The following is a 14,859-nucleotide window of genomic DNA, read 5'->3' as shown; positions in this document are numbered from 1 at the left end:
GCAGAGGCAGAGAAACGAGCAGAGCTGCGTCTGCATTTGGGGCTCTACCTATACTTTCTGAACTTGCGACCCTCTCTAAGCCTGTTTATTTGCAAAATGATTATAATGCCGAACATAATGGTGGTTTTCAGAAATAAAGTAACAGACTGTGTAAAGCGTTTATCGTCTTCCCAGGACATTACAGTGCTCAAAAAGGGTAGTCTTTTGTACTGCTAGCAGGCACTTAGTATAGTGGAGGAAGAGAAATTGTATTTCTAAAACCTAAAATTGGGGCCCTATTCACTATCAAGTTTATAGACATAAAAAGTAACAGACACTTAAAACAGGCTTTCAGCCCTGGCCAGTTTGGCTCAGCGGTTAGAGCGTCGGCCTGCGGTCTGGAGAGACCCGGGTTCGGTTCCCGCTAAGGGCACGTACTTCGGTTGCAGTTTGTCCCCAGCCCTGGTTGGTCGTGCGGGTGGCAGCCACTTGATGTGTCCCTTTCACATCGATGTTTCTCTCTCTCTCTCCCTTCCTCTCTCTCCCTCCCATTCTATCTGTACAAAAAATGGAAAAATATCCTCGGGTGAGGATAAAAAAACAAAACAAAAAAACTAAAATCACAAAACAGGCTTTCTTACTCACAAAATATGGACATGTCTCATTTTAAATATGAATAGGAAATTGGTATATGACATGAATCAATCATTAATATATAAAACACAGAATACTAAGACTGTTTTTAAAAAGAATTGTTTATTTACTGAGCCTGGGGCTGATTGATACACAACCAATTTTAAATTTACATATTTTAAGTCAATTTTGAAGTGTTTTCTCACGCAAATAAAAACAAACAAAACTGGCATGCAACAGTTGTCCTTAGGTAAAACATATCACCCCTTCAACTGCTGCAAGTATTTTCACCCAAAGTTGAAAAATTGTTTATTCTGAACATGAAAACCTGTAACAAATTTAAATTAATTATATAAAACTCGTTACTTGTAGTTTTACCTTTGCAAAGATCCAAAAAAAATGTACAAGTAACTAATATACATCAGTCACAACATAATCCTGGACCATCCCCACACCAAACCAGATGCTCCTTCAATTTAAAACACATCATCAGAAACCTAGAGTCTCATTTCGTTTTATACAAAACAAAATTCACATGTGCCAAAAAAGACCCAAGAAAAACAAAAACAAAAACCCTAGTACTGACAGTGTTGTCAGTACCCTAATTAATGAGTGGTCAAATGCCACTGACCAAAAACAAAATAGTGGCTGTCTATCACTGACTGCAAAGAAGTCCAAGAGGCTTAGCCCTTCGCCATTGGAAACCCAGATTTTCCCAGTTACGTGAATGCAGACCTCCTACGGGCCAAGAGTGGAGCAAGTGTGAGCCAGCACAGAAAGAAAAAGCTACCGTTAGCTGAAACACCAGAGAATTAATTGGCTTTAATAGAGACTTCCTATGAGGTTAGGCAGAAATCAAAAAAGGCTTATTAGCTGCTGTGTCATCAATTTAGTAAAGGTGAAATCCTAAAGTTCAAAGTAAAAATTTTGGGGGGAAATGTTGGGTTGTCTTATCTTTAAAGCAAAAACAAGACAGAGTATAAAAGAACAACCTGACGGCACACTCTGAGGTCAGAGCTCTGCCATTAGGTGGGGAGGACACGTCCAGACTCAGACCTGTTTCTCCTAAGAACTAAACAAAGTGAATCTCTAATAATTTGAACTGTAGGATGAGGGGGTCAAGAGAATGCAGTCATTTTTGTAAGGTACTATCCTGAACAAACTGCATTTTATTATGAAAACAAAAGAAGATATAATAAGGACTATATGCCTACATTTCATTTACAGGGTTAAAGCTCTGGAAGGGCCTGTATAATGGAGGCAGAATTCAAATAGAAATTGTGCCAATCAAATGTCAAATTTTCACTATCGCTCTCCTAAAAAGGTTTTCCCCCAATATCTATTAATCACAAAGAAACATAGGCTGTGAATGTACAATTTCAAAAATAAAAAATACAAACTAAACGACATTATTATGACCAAGATGTTTGGTAAACAGTGAATTATGAGTTTCGGATCATCAGAAAAAGGCTTTTTAAACAACCCTCCGGACTTCAAAAAATCTCTTCAGGTAGTAGATCTGTCCCAATGTCATGGCAACTAGAACAAGAGCTTCAAAGAAGGACCAAAGGACCACTCTGCTGTTTGTGTTGTCGTTGACTGTTGAGGAAAAACAAACAAACAAAATTTAAAACAACAACAACAAAACCCCACAGAGGCATCAAAATTATCCCCTACTCCTACACTGTGAAAGTAGTATTTACACACTATTCATAGTACTCTAAATACTTTTGTTCTCAAGTAACTCAACATACTTAGAAGGAAAGAATTTTAGGTTTAAATGGGACCTTAAAGATTCAGAGTATAGTCAAGCCTACTCTGCTTATGTACAGATAACAGGAAACATGACTTGCCCAAGGTTAAACCCAATATTCTTTCTCCCTCCCACTGAAACATCCCTACATTATCATCTTTTTATTTTTTGGCTGAATCAGAAAACCAACTATTAAAAAATTAAGAAATTATACCCTGCCCAGTTTGGCTCAGTGGTTAAAGTGTGGCCCACAAACCAAAGAGTCTTGGGTTCGATTCTTGTCAAGGGCAGGAACCTCGGTTGTGGTTCAGTCCCTGACCCTGCTCAGAGTTGTACAGGAGGCAACCAATCAATGCATCTCTCTCACATTGATACCTCTACCCCCCCCCCCACACACACACACACTCTATCTGAACATATATGGAAAAATACCCTCAGGTGAGGATTTTTTTTTTTGGTATGTGTCCCTAGTGGGAACCGACCAGAACTCTCTGGTCCACAGGCTGACGCTCCACCCGCTGAGCCAAACCAGCCAGGATTCGGGCGAGGATTTTTTTAAAAATTGAAAATTAAGAGATTATTTCAAGATCATAGAGTTTCCCAAAAAGCACTACGTACCAAATCAAAATATGTCAACCTAAGTATCTTTTTTTATAAAGTATGTTCTAATTTTTTTAATAAAATCATTTTAAAAAAATTTTCTTTATTGATTTTTTTAGAGAGAGAAACATCAGCTGCCTCTTGCATGCCCCCCACTGGGGACCGAGCTGACGACCCAGGCGTGTGCCCTGACCAGGAATCAGACCAGGCCCCCTGTCCGTGGGACGACACTCAGCTACTGAGCCACACTGGCCGGGCTAAGGTTTTTTTTTAAACAAGTATTTATTGAGCACCTACTCTGTAGTTGGCATTTGTTCCAGGTGGGGGAGATTTCTGTTTCATGGACCAATACTGGCAGTTACAACAAAACTGAAACAAGTCTCACCAGTTATCCCACTCATAAGCTAAGGATATGATCCTTCAAGTAACAGTCATAACTATATTCATTTATTCTGCTCAATTTACATCACATTCTTTCAAGTTTCTGATCAAATTCTATACCCTTAACTTTTTTAAATTACTAGGTAGACAGACCCACTCCAATCTCCTTTTCGAATGAATTTTTTTTCTAAATTCTAAGGGTCCTCACAAGATTTGCTACCAGGGGAGCAATGGGCAGTAGCAACTCCTCCTGGGCTAACTTCCTGAACCTGTCTCCAAGGCCCCCTTTCCTTTGACTTTCCAGTGCGCTGACTGCGGCCCCACCTGGCCTCACTTCTTTCCCATAATGTTTCCAGAGAGCCAAGTCAGCCCGCCTGGGCTCTCTCTTGTTGCTTCTTCTATCCTAAGCCCTTCCTTGTTCCACTGTCCCCAGCTTTAATAAACATACTCTCAAAGTGAAAATAAATAAGCCCAGCCAGTGTGGCTCAGTGGCTGAGTGTCAACGCATGCACCAAGAGATGGCTAACTGGATGCCCATGCCCAGGTTGTGGGACTGATCCCCAGTAGGGGGTGTGCAGAAGGCAGCCGACCCATGTTTCTCTCTCACTGATGTTTCTTTTTTTTTAATCCTCACCGAAGGACATTTTTCGATATTTTGTTCAGATAGAGTGGGAGGGGGGGAGAGAGAGAAACATCAATGTTGAAAGGGACACATCGAGTGGCTGCCACCAGCACGACCCAACCAGGGCCGGGGACAAACTGCAACCAAGGTACATGCCCTTAGCGGGAACCGAACCCGGGTCTCTCTGGACCACAGGCTGACGCTCCAACCGCTGAGCCAAATCGGCCAGGGGTCTCACTGATGTTTCTATCTCTCTCCCTCTCCCTTCATTTCTAAAAAATTAAATAAAAATGTATTTAAAAATGAGTAAATAATAAAAATTACTAGGTAGTTTTCTGATTTTCCTTCAAATGGTCAATATTACAAACAATCACAATATGAGTAACTTCCATATCTTTAGATATGTACTGTTTGTTAAAAGATTCACTAGAACTGTAACAGCTAATAAACTAATGATCACTCAAAAATAAGTGAAAAACAATTAATGTTTCCAAAATGACAAATTAGTTACTAAAAAATAGTGTAATTTTTTTTCCAGAGTAAGAATAGGCACATGCCTGAGAATGTTAACTAGAACTCTAAAAACCACCAACATTGAAATTTAATGCTAATTCTATGCCATGAAGTTTACTTCTGGTGAAAACTTGGCAACCAATTTCTAGCATAACTGTGAATAACCAGCATTTTAAGATTGTATCTGAGCCCTGGCCAGTTTGGCTCAGTGGTTAGAGCATTGGCCTACGGTCCAGAGAGATCCGGGTTCGGTTCCCACTGGGGGCATGTGCCTTGGTTGCGGTTTGTCCCCGGCCCTGGTTGGTCGTGTGGGTGGCGGCCACTCGATATGTCCCTTTCATGTTGATGTTTCTCTCTCTCTCCCTCCCACTCTATCTGAACAAAGGATGGAAAAATGTCCTCGGATGAGGATTAAAAAAAATATATTGTATCTGAAAGGGTAAATAATTCAAATAAAGCAACCATGTAAAAAGACGTATTTACCTTTCACTTCACTTACAGAAATATGCATGTTTGAGATTAAATTGAGCCCTGGCATGGTAGCTCAATTGATTAGAGCACCCACCTGATACACCAAGGTTTCAGGGGTTTTTTAGTTTTTGGTTTTTTTGTGGTACGTGCCCCTAGCGGGAACCGAGCCCGGGACTCTCTGGTCCACAGGCTGACGCTCAACCACTGAGCCAAACTGGCCAGGGCAAGGTTTCAGGTTTGATCACCAGTCAGGGAACATACAAGAGTCAACCCATGAATGCATCAATAAGTGGAACCACAAATTGATGTTTCTCTCCTCCTCCCCTCACTCTCGCAAATCAATTTAAAAAAACAAAAGATTAAATTGCACCGGAAGGGTGACATAGGAAAACAGTCACCTAGGAGAGGGTGCATATGTAAGCCACTGTGCTCATGCACTCTGTGTTAGCCTGACCTAGAAGCAGTACAGTACTACAACACTGAAGTTAAAAATATATATATAAGCCCTGGCCAGTTTGGCTCAGCAGCTAGAGCATCAGCCCGAGGACCAGAGAGACTCGGGTTTGGTTCCTGCTAAGAACACGTACCTCGGTTGCAGTTCGTCCCCGGCCCCAGATGGGGTCATGCAGGAGGCAACCAGTCGATGTGTCTCTTTCACTTCAATGTTTCTCTCTCTCTCCCCTCTCCTCTCTCTAACAACAAAAAAAAATGTTCCTCAAAAGTAGCATTTCTGAATTTAAAAAAAGGAAAAAAGCTAAATCTCAGCATATAATAATAATCGTACCGGCACAAAAATTTTAGATGTGTGATTAAAAACCAATGCAGCCCTGGCCGGTTTGGCTCAGCAGTTAAAGGGTTGGCCTGCGGACCAGAGGGTCCCAGGTTCAGTTCCCGCTAGGGGCACGTACCAAAAAAAAAAAAAAAAAAAAAAACCAATGCAATACCAATTTTACGTTTTGCTTTAATAAATGACTAGGTTGCCCTGGCCGGTTTGGCTCAGTAGTTGGAGCATCGGCCTTCGGACCAGAGAGTCCCGGGTTCGGTTCCCACTAGGGGCACATACCAAAAAAAAAAAAGAGAGAAACGACTAGCTTATTCCTTAGCTGACCACATTTAAAAAAACTCAATAGCTCTTGCTGAATCACCACAGTATTGCTTTAGAATAAATGTCCCAATAATAAACTGGTGTAGTACAGAGCTCTACAAACATGTATACTCAAAAAATATCTTTGCATACCCTAAGAAGCCTGAAACACCAATCAAAAAGAATATATGTGCCCCCATGTTCATAGCAGCACTATTTACAGTAGCTAGGATCTGGAAAACAGCCCAAATGCTCATCAGTAAGCGAATGGATAAAAAAATGTGGTACATATACACAATGGAGTACTATGCAGCTGTAAGAAAGATATCTTATCCTTTGAGATGACATGGAGGGACATGGAAAGTTTTATCCAAAGCGAAACAAGCTAAGCAGAGAAAGACAAATATCATATAATTTCACTTATTTGTGAAATATAATGAACATAACAGTCTGAAGAACAGGGTAGTCCCAGAGATGTGGAAGCAAGGTAGACTGACAATCCCCAGAAGAGGGGGTGGGAGGGGCAGATAAACCACAGAACTTATTTGCATGTATGCATAACCAAAGGACATAGACAACAAAGCTGGAGGGTGGGGTGGAAGGGGGAGGAGGGCGTCAATGGGGGAAAAAGGAGAAACATCTATAACAAATAAATTTATTAAACTAAATTAAAAAATATATATCTTTGCAAAGGTGTTTTATTTTTTTTTTATTTATTTATTTTTAATCCTCATCCAAGGACATATTTCCATTTTTTGTACAGACAGAGTGGGAGGGAGAGAGAGGGAGAGAGAGAGGGAAACATCGATGTGAAAGGGACACATCGAGTGGCTGCCACCCGCATGACCAACCAGGGGACAAACTGCAACTGAGGTACATGCCCTTAGCAGGAACCGAACCCGGGTCTCTCCGGACCGCAGGCGGACGCTCTAACCACTGAGCCAAACTGGCCAGGGCGCAAAGGTGCTTTTTTAAATCAATGCTTTATTACGATAATGTTTGCAAACTTCCAAATGAGGAGAATGACACTGTCAGCATTGCGTGGTCACCACAGACAATGCTGCTAAGTTAACAATCACTTACTTGCTCTGTGTATTCTCTCCCGAACTTCCATGTATTCCTGCTCATGCTTCACGGCTGTCATCGCCACTGCTAGTTCATTAATCATCTCTTCTAGCTTGTTCTGGTGTGCTACAGAAGGATTTGAAAACACATCAGCATATATTTGGAATCTCTTTTTGAAAAAGTACTCATAAAGCAATGAAACTATTCCTCAGAAAAGACATACAAAAACAGCCATTTTTAGAAATGACTCCGACATCATTTTGGATCACTGATGACGACTTAATTCTCAAAGCATTCTTTCTCAAGTCCTTTTCCCTGGCCCAGCTGGTGTGGCTCAACAGCTGAGCATCGACCCACGCACCAAGAGGTCACCGGTTCAATTCCCAGTCAGGGCCACATGCCCATGTTGTGGGCCAAATCCCCAGTGGGGAGCATGCAGGAGGCGGCTGATCGATGTTCTTTCTCATCGATGTTTCTATCTCTCTCCCTCTCCCTTCCTCTCTAAAATCAATAAAGAAAAAAATTTTTTATGAAGTCCATTCCTAATAGAAAAATCTCAGGGTAGAAAACATTCTATCCAGAATTTACTAACTAAAGGAAAACAACCCTAAGAAATTTCTTCTACTGAACTGCTACTGAAGTTCACTATACTGACTGCTCACCAGAAAGGAAAACAACTGGAGGGAGGGAAAAAAGAGAACACAAAAGATCGAACAGACAAAATCTCTGTAATACCCTAGTAATAACCTATCAATATTTAAACTAAAATAAAAGTCTATTCATAGAATTCTAATGTTAATTGAGAAGCAGTGTCAAAACAGACTTTCAATCTCTATGAAGCTGAGCAGAGAAAAACATGAAGACATTCTAGGGAAAATCCACAGTAGCTCAAACCTTCCTCTATGAGAGTCACAGCACTGAACTCACTACAGTGGAGTAGCAGGCACTGGAAGTGAAAAGCTTTCAACTCCACAAGGTTTAAAACCAGGTCTTCTCTTTGGCCAGAAATGAGTACAAGGTAAACTAACAGTTCTGAGAATAAGTGAACACTTCTAGGTTGTACTATATTGTGACAATGAAGAAACAGGAGAAAAGTACATATACCATGAAAAAAGATTTGCACTGGAGGGGTCTCTTCACCACTGCTTGAGACTGGGCTTCATAGAAGCCCACACTGCTGCAGATAACCCTCCATTTCTTGAAAGAAGCTAAGGCCCTACCACTGTGAGGCGTTGGGCTGCAATCTCAAACCTCCCTGGCTGGCTTCGCTCTGGAAGCTGCGTGCACTGCGTGAACCTTTAGAGCAGGGTTTCTCGAGGCGGCACTGTTGACATTTGGGACCAATTCTTTGTTGTGGGGAGCTGTCCAACGCACCGTAGGATCACCCACCAAGCCATGAGAATCAAAATTGTCTCCTGATATTGCCAAATGTCCCTTGGGGAGTAAAAAATCATCCTGACGTGAGAACCACTGCTTTAGAGGAAGGCTTGATTTGATACCTGCCATTCATTGACATTAACAAGCAAAAGCAAGAATTTTAAATATTGTGTTACAAATTATTTAAGGATAAGTCATTATTCACATTGATCAGCCATCAATTTCTAACTACTTGGAAAGGACTAAATTCCAGAAAATGAACAAACACAAAGTCCTTCAAACTTCCAATTCTCCTTGAAAATTAGCCAAGTCCTACCACTGTAAATGGCCCTGAACAGCAAGCACAGGAATTACTAAGTAGTATGATTCTCTAAATTCTATAGATTTCAAAACCTAACTAACACTTCGTCTTCTTTAGAATGTGTGTACTCTACTAACTGCTCAATACCTACAACAAATGTTATTACGGTAATAGTATAAAATGTATTCAACTTACACTTTCCAAAATCCTCTGTGACGTGCTCTGTGACAACAACCCCCACACACACCCCCACACCCCAAATGCTGGCTCCTGGTAAGCAATTTATCCAGAAGAATCAATTCAGGGTTCAGTACAGGTCAGGTGAGGAATAAAAACTGATCTAACTGCAATATATAACTGAAAGAACTTCTGTTATCATGTCTAGACATGGCTCCTAGAACTGTGTTTCATATCCAATCAAGTTAAAGTTAGAAAACTTTAATAATCATTAAAACAAGCCTACAAAATACTTCCTACAAAGTCAACAGAACCATTTGCTATTAGCTATGTTTAATTAAGACTTTTACTTGTTCAGTTATAGTTGAGTATTTCCACCCTTCAGCATTCTTTTTTTTTTTTTGTGGTACATGCCCTTAGCGGGAACCAAACCCAGGACTCTCAGGTCCGCAGGCCGACGCTCAACCGCTGAGCCAAACTGGCCAAGGGCTTCAGCATTCATTTAAAAGAAAACAGCATGATGGTACCACTAAAATGTCAATGGCTGTGTTCTAGTAATACTAACTTAAAATGACCTAATCTGTATCTCCTGTCAACCAAATAAAAACCACCCAAAAAGCAATCACTCTAATTAGGCATAGGGTTTTGTGTGTTGTTTTTTTTAAATTAGGGCATAAAACACTCTCATGCCAACAAACCAAGGTTAGAAAGAAAAGCAGAAATTAGGTAATAGCAAACAAAAATGTGCAAAAAAACCCGGATGCTGTCAAAAAGCAATCCACATACCATCCCAGGTATCTCCACCACCTAAAGAAAAGTTTCAAATATAAACACACAAAAAATAAAAGGAACAAGTTTAGCTAAACTAGTCACGTGTACAAATGAGCAAATAAAGATGCCTATGCCAGATTGGCAATTTAACAGAACAAAGAACCTAAGACACATGTAATCTACATGTTTACAAGGCTGCCAGAGGGGCAACTGTAAAGAACTAGAATATAAACATAAACTTCCAGAAACTTTGGTTAATTATGAGATCTGAATAAATCAAAAGTGTATTTTACAAAAGGCTTTAGATTTTAAAGATAGTGGGTGAACACACACACACCAAAAACAAAGACAGTGGATGAACCTAGAATAAGAAACCAAAATAAATACTTCATTCAGATCATAAAAATGTAGAGAATATTCACTCTTGGAATGTGGTATGAATCTTCTGAATGGTCACCTCACCTTCTGTTTCCATGTCTTGTCCTTTTGGGGCCTCCCCAATATCAATGGTGAACATCACTATCTTTGGAGTCATGGTGGACATCCTGTTACTAAAACAAAACTTATATGTTCCATCCATGTGAGCAGCAAATGTGTATTTCCCACTGGATTCCCGGTCTCCTTTATAAATTCCTTTATTATCAGGTCCTGTAATCTGGAGGCAGGAGAGAAATGCATGAGATACAACGAAAGATTTCAAATCATAAACTTTCTAAGTGATGTCTATTGGCAATAGGATATTTGCCAATAAAATGTAATTTGAACTCAGCTCCACATCCGTGATAGTAACCTTGGGCTCCTACTTATGAAACCAGGCTTTCTATCTACACCTCTTCCAGCTCTGACTGCATTTGTCTTATTTGTTCAAGTTAAATATAAACCCCCTCAGAAACAAAAAAACACACCTTCCACGCTGCCTCTAAGTGGCCTAATACCTCCAACAAGCACGCAAACACACACAGCCCTTAACATCAAAAGAAGAAACCTCTTTAAAACTAAGAATTCCCAGCAAGATGCATTTCTAGGTTTTCCTGATTACTGCCGACCAGCCAAGGGAACTGCTTCATCTGAGCCGCCCGAAGGCTTAAGGGAAAGGTCGGTCTCGCCTGGAAGTTAGGAGGCCCAAGCTCCGACCCAAGCTGCCCCACCTCAGCTCCCTAGACAGCCCCTGGAACAGCTGATCTCTAAGGCCTGGCTTATTCTAACAGCCCCCCCTCCTCCCTGTACCCCCATCATCCCTACGCTTCACGTGTACTGCATCACTTGTGCCCACCTCTGCTAATGGCCCCTACCAAGTGAAGAATCCTGAAAACCAATCAATCATGCCAACGGGGGAATTTAAATATTAATTCCATGTGTTCCCCGCCCCTGAAAATTAGAGGTGAATCATTCCTTTGATTAAAAAAAAAAAAAAGACATAGTGGGAAGTTTAGAAACTGCTGGCTTTTCTTAGACTAGTTCCCGGTTTCCCCCCGGCCGTTCGCTGCGAGCCCTGCTCCGGACCCCCGTCCGGGCCACACGTCGGGGGCTGGCGTGAACGCGGGCGGGTCGCTCGCTCGCTCTGGACGAGCCAACGAACCCCCGTCGGCCCGGCGCCCCGCAGTAACCCCCAGGACGCTGTTCCCGAAGTCCGCGCGCCACGTCCCCGCGCGAATCCGCCCCACGAAGGGAGCAGCTGCTGACCGGCCCGAGTCCCGCCACCGCTCGGCCGCGGCGGACCAGCGCCTTCCGGGCCCGGGGCTGACACGCGGCGCCCGGGCGACAAAGCGGGGCGAGAAGTTCCAAGGGGACCCGCCGTCCAAGCCGTCACCCCAAAGCAACTGAGCGACCGCTCCGCAGCCCGACGCGGCGCCCGGAGCCCTGAACCGGGGCGGCCGCGGGGGGAAAGGCCGTTTCGGGGCGGCCGCCGCGGGGGCCCGGGCCGCTCCCAGGACGCCGACAGCGGCCTCCACGCCGCGCGCCCCGCGGGCCCCGGGCGCCGCCAACCCCCGAGCGGCCGCGCGCCCCGACCCCGCCTCGGTCGCGGGCAGCGCGCCCGCACCTCCACGTCGATGTCCAGGAAGCCGCCCTCGGCCACCTCGAAGATGAGGCCCATCTTGGTGCCCGAGGTGACCCGCTCGAAGAAGCACTCCTCGGCGTGCGCGTCGATGCTCACGAAGTAGCCCGAGGCCGTGGCCAGGAGGGCGGCCAGGAGCACCAGCAGCTCAGCGAGCGTCACCATGGTAGGGCTGGGGCCGAAGCCAGGACCCGGACTGCGGCCTCCAGAGCCGCCGCCGCCGCCACCGCTGCCTCCTCAGCCGCCACCGCCTCAGCTCCGCCCCTTCCGGCTGCGCCAGCCGAGGGGGCTGATGCGGGCGCCGTGGATTGGCGGGCGCCGGTAGTTGCCACGTAACGCCCGCACGGTGGCCGCCGAGGGACATGGCGGCTGCGCGCGGCCCGAGCCTGGACGGTGGCTCCGAAGGACCAAAACACGTCGGCCCCATCGCCACCGCCTTTCGCGCGCCACCTGACGTTTTTATGGACCACGTGACAAAGCGACTGTCTCAAGAAACCTCCCCTGCCTGGTTGCGGTACCTTCGTAGGATTGTTCAGAAAGATGGCGAAAGATTTGGAGGCAACAACAGGAGTGGACGGAATGAGAGATGGGGGCTGAAGCCAAGGGCTTTGAGATTGATGTTGGCCTTCCCGCACCCCGCCAACATCGACCGGGAAAGGATGGAGGCGGGTACGTATAGACGGGGAGGGGACACCGGGGGACCTCCTGGATGCGGGAAATGTTTCACATCTTCACCTAAATGAAGGGTACATGAGTGTTTGCCTATTAAAGCAAGATGTAAACTTACGACTAACGCACTTTATTTTACTGTAAAAAAAAATTGTTTTGACTTTGTCCAAATCCTCCAGAATTAGAATCCTCTCGGTTCCCCCAAAGTCTTGCTGCCACACGATACCCCCTTAGCTCTTGCCAACTGCTTGGACTATTTTTTCCCCCAGGCCCTTTCCTTCCTGACATCCTCCTGCTCATCCCTCAAAACCCTACTCATATGTGCCTCGTCTGTTCTCCGAAATGTTCCCGAACATCCTTCTGCCAAATACTAGCCCCGTCCTCTGTGCTCACAACGCAGACCTGTGCCTCCTGGGTTGTACTTACCAGTCTGCCCCACTCACGAGGCACCGCGTGTCCGCTGCACTGTCAGACCCACAGCAGACCTCACTCATGACAAGATAGCTGAGTTCTTTGAACTGGCCAGGAGATATGGAGACCTGGGTTGTTGTTACTCCAGTTTTGCACGGAGCTGTGTGACCTTATGTTACATCATCTCTGTCCTTATCTGTAAAGGGGAAGAAAGGCAGATGCCTTGTTTATCTGGGAAGGATCAGATGACACCAGGTATGACTGTGCTATGCAAGTTTGAGAGGTCTGTTCTTAAAGACATCCGGCAATAGGGGGCAGTAGTGGCCCAGTTTCCCACTTTCAGCCTCAAGAAACAGGTGCAGCTACAGTGATGGAAACTTCCTGGATGTGACAATGTGTGATTGAACCCAAGAGTTCTAATAGTGGTCCCTGATTCCCCATCTTCCAGGCTGTGGCAGTGGCTTCTCCTGGTTGGTCAGTTCTGTAGTGTTGTTCTGGGAGCCACCCTTGGAGGAGGCTCAGCATAGAGCCTGCTTCTTCAGGTTCACCAGCACATTCATACCGCTCTATTTCCCTGTATTAAATCTCTTTCTGCTTAAAATACCTACAGAGGTTTCCTATTAAATTGAATTAAACTGATGGTCAATACTTTTTGACCTCCCAAGCAACCCAACTCTATAGAAAAGTGCCAAGAGCAGCCTGGCCGGTGTGGCTCAGTGGTTGAGCGTTGATTCATGCACCCAGAGGTCACTGGTTCAATTCCTGGTCAGGGCACATGCCCAGGTTGTAGGCCTGATCTCCCGGGCGGGCATGCAGGAGGTAGCCAGTCGATGTTCTCTTTCATTGATGTTTCTATCTCTCTCTCCCTCTCCCTTTCTCTCTAAATATCAATAAAAAAGAAAAAGAAAATGCCAAGAGCAATTCTGTTTTTATCTAGAAATCAAATGTTAATTTTGATTTATGAACTAATTAAATAATATTTAACTCCACATATCAGGGAATTAAATGTGGACAATTGTATGCTGTAGGGGTTTTATTTTATAAATCAGGGGACCCAAATACAAATGCCTTCAGGGTCAGGCAGTTTGTATGAATGAAAGACGGCACTAGCTTCGTGCAATAGGGAGTAGGAAGGACTATGGCAAACTACCCTAGGTGCTATACCTAAGTATATTCAGCTCCAATTTTTTAAAACACAGTGGTGGCCAAACCAAAGACAGTCAGATGTGATCTGTAAATTTATATTTTATGTTATAAAAGTAATTGTACTATCTCATAATTGGAAAAGAGACACAGTAACTCTAATCATAGTACTATAAAATAAGCACTATCACTTTTTGGTCTAGTTCCTTCTTTGTATAGGTTTTCCTTTTTCAGCATTATTGTCATAATTACTCATTAGGTGTCCTTCAACACTATGTCAGGGTGAAGACGAATTAATTCAGAACCACAGGCTCTCTAGACGTGCCAGGTCACCCACAGTAAGTGTGCACTTTCATGTCCTTGACACAGATCAGCATGAGCTAGTGCACTATGGTGTGCATGAGAACACCCAATACAACAAACAGTGTCGGGCCCAGAACCCACAAGGTGCTGATTGGTGGTCAGTGAGGTGCAACAAAAAATGGGCCCTTCCTTCCTTCCTTCCGTCCTTCCTTCCTTCCTTCCTTCCAGCTTTATTGAGATATAATTTACATACCATAAAATTCACCCTTTTAAATGATTCATTGGTTTTTAGTATATTCACAGAGTTATTCAACCATCACCACTGATTCCAAAACATTTCATCACCCCAAAAAAGAAACCCAGTACCCATTAGCATTCATTCCCCATCCCCCCGCCCCCTCCTAGCAACCATTAATCTACTTTCTGTCTCTATGGATTTTTTAAAAATTTTTATTGATTGATTTTTGTACAAAGAGGAAGAGAGAGAGAGAGAGAGAGAGAGAGAGAGAGAGAGAGAGAGACTGATTTGTTGTTGCACTTACGTTTGCAT

The 14,859-nt window shown here is 43.9% G+C and overlaps 1 protein-coding gene across 2 annotated transcripts; it reads right to left on the bottom strand.

The window, feature by feature from the left end:
• Positions 1-716: 716 nt before the first annotated feature.
• On the bottom strand, positions 717-12,023 carry TMED2 (transmembrane p24 trafficking protein 2). 2 transcript variants are annotated; one of them, XM_036277106.1, is made up of 5 exons: positions 11,769-12,023; positions 10,190-10,382; positions 9,743-9,763; positions 7,120-7,227; positions 717-2,211 (listed from the first exon to the last, which is right to left on the bottom strand). In XM_036277106.1, the coding sequence occupies exons 1-5, from the start codon at positions 11,946-11,948 to the stop codon at positions 2,087-2,089; spliced, it is 627 nt and encodes a 208-aa protein (XP_036132999.1). In that variant the 5' UTR covers positions 11,949-12,023; the 3' UTR covers positions 717-2,086. The 2 variants fall into 2 exon arrangements, with proteins under 2 accessions (XP_036132999.1, XP_036133000.1); XM_036277107.1 differs by lacking the exon at positions 9,743-9,763.
• Positions 12,024-14,859: the final 2,836 nt, after the last annotated feature.

Source organism: Molossus molossus, unplaced genomic scaffold (genome assembly GCF_014108415.1).
Source record: "Molossus molossus isolate mMolMol1 unplaced genomic scaffold, mMolMol1.p scaffold_m16_p_22, whole genome shotgun sequence".
Classification (NCBI taxonomy): Eukaryota; Metazoa; Chordata; class Mammalia; order Chiroptera; family Molossidae; genus Molossus; species Molossus molossus.
This window is presented reverse-complemented; position numbering and strand designations above follow the sequence as displayed.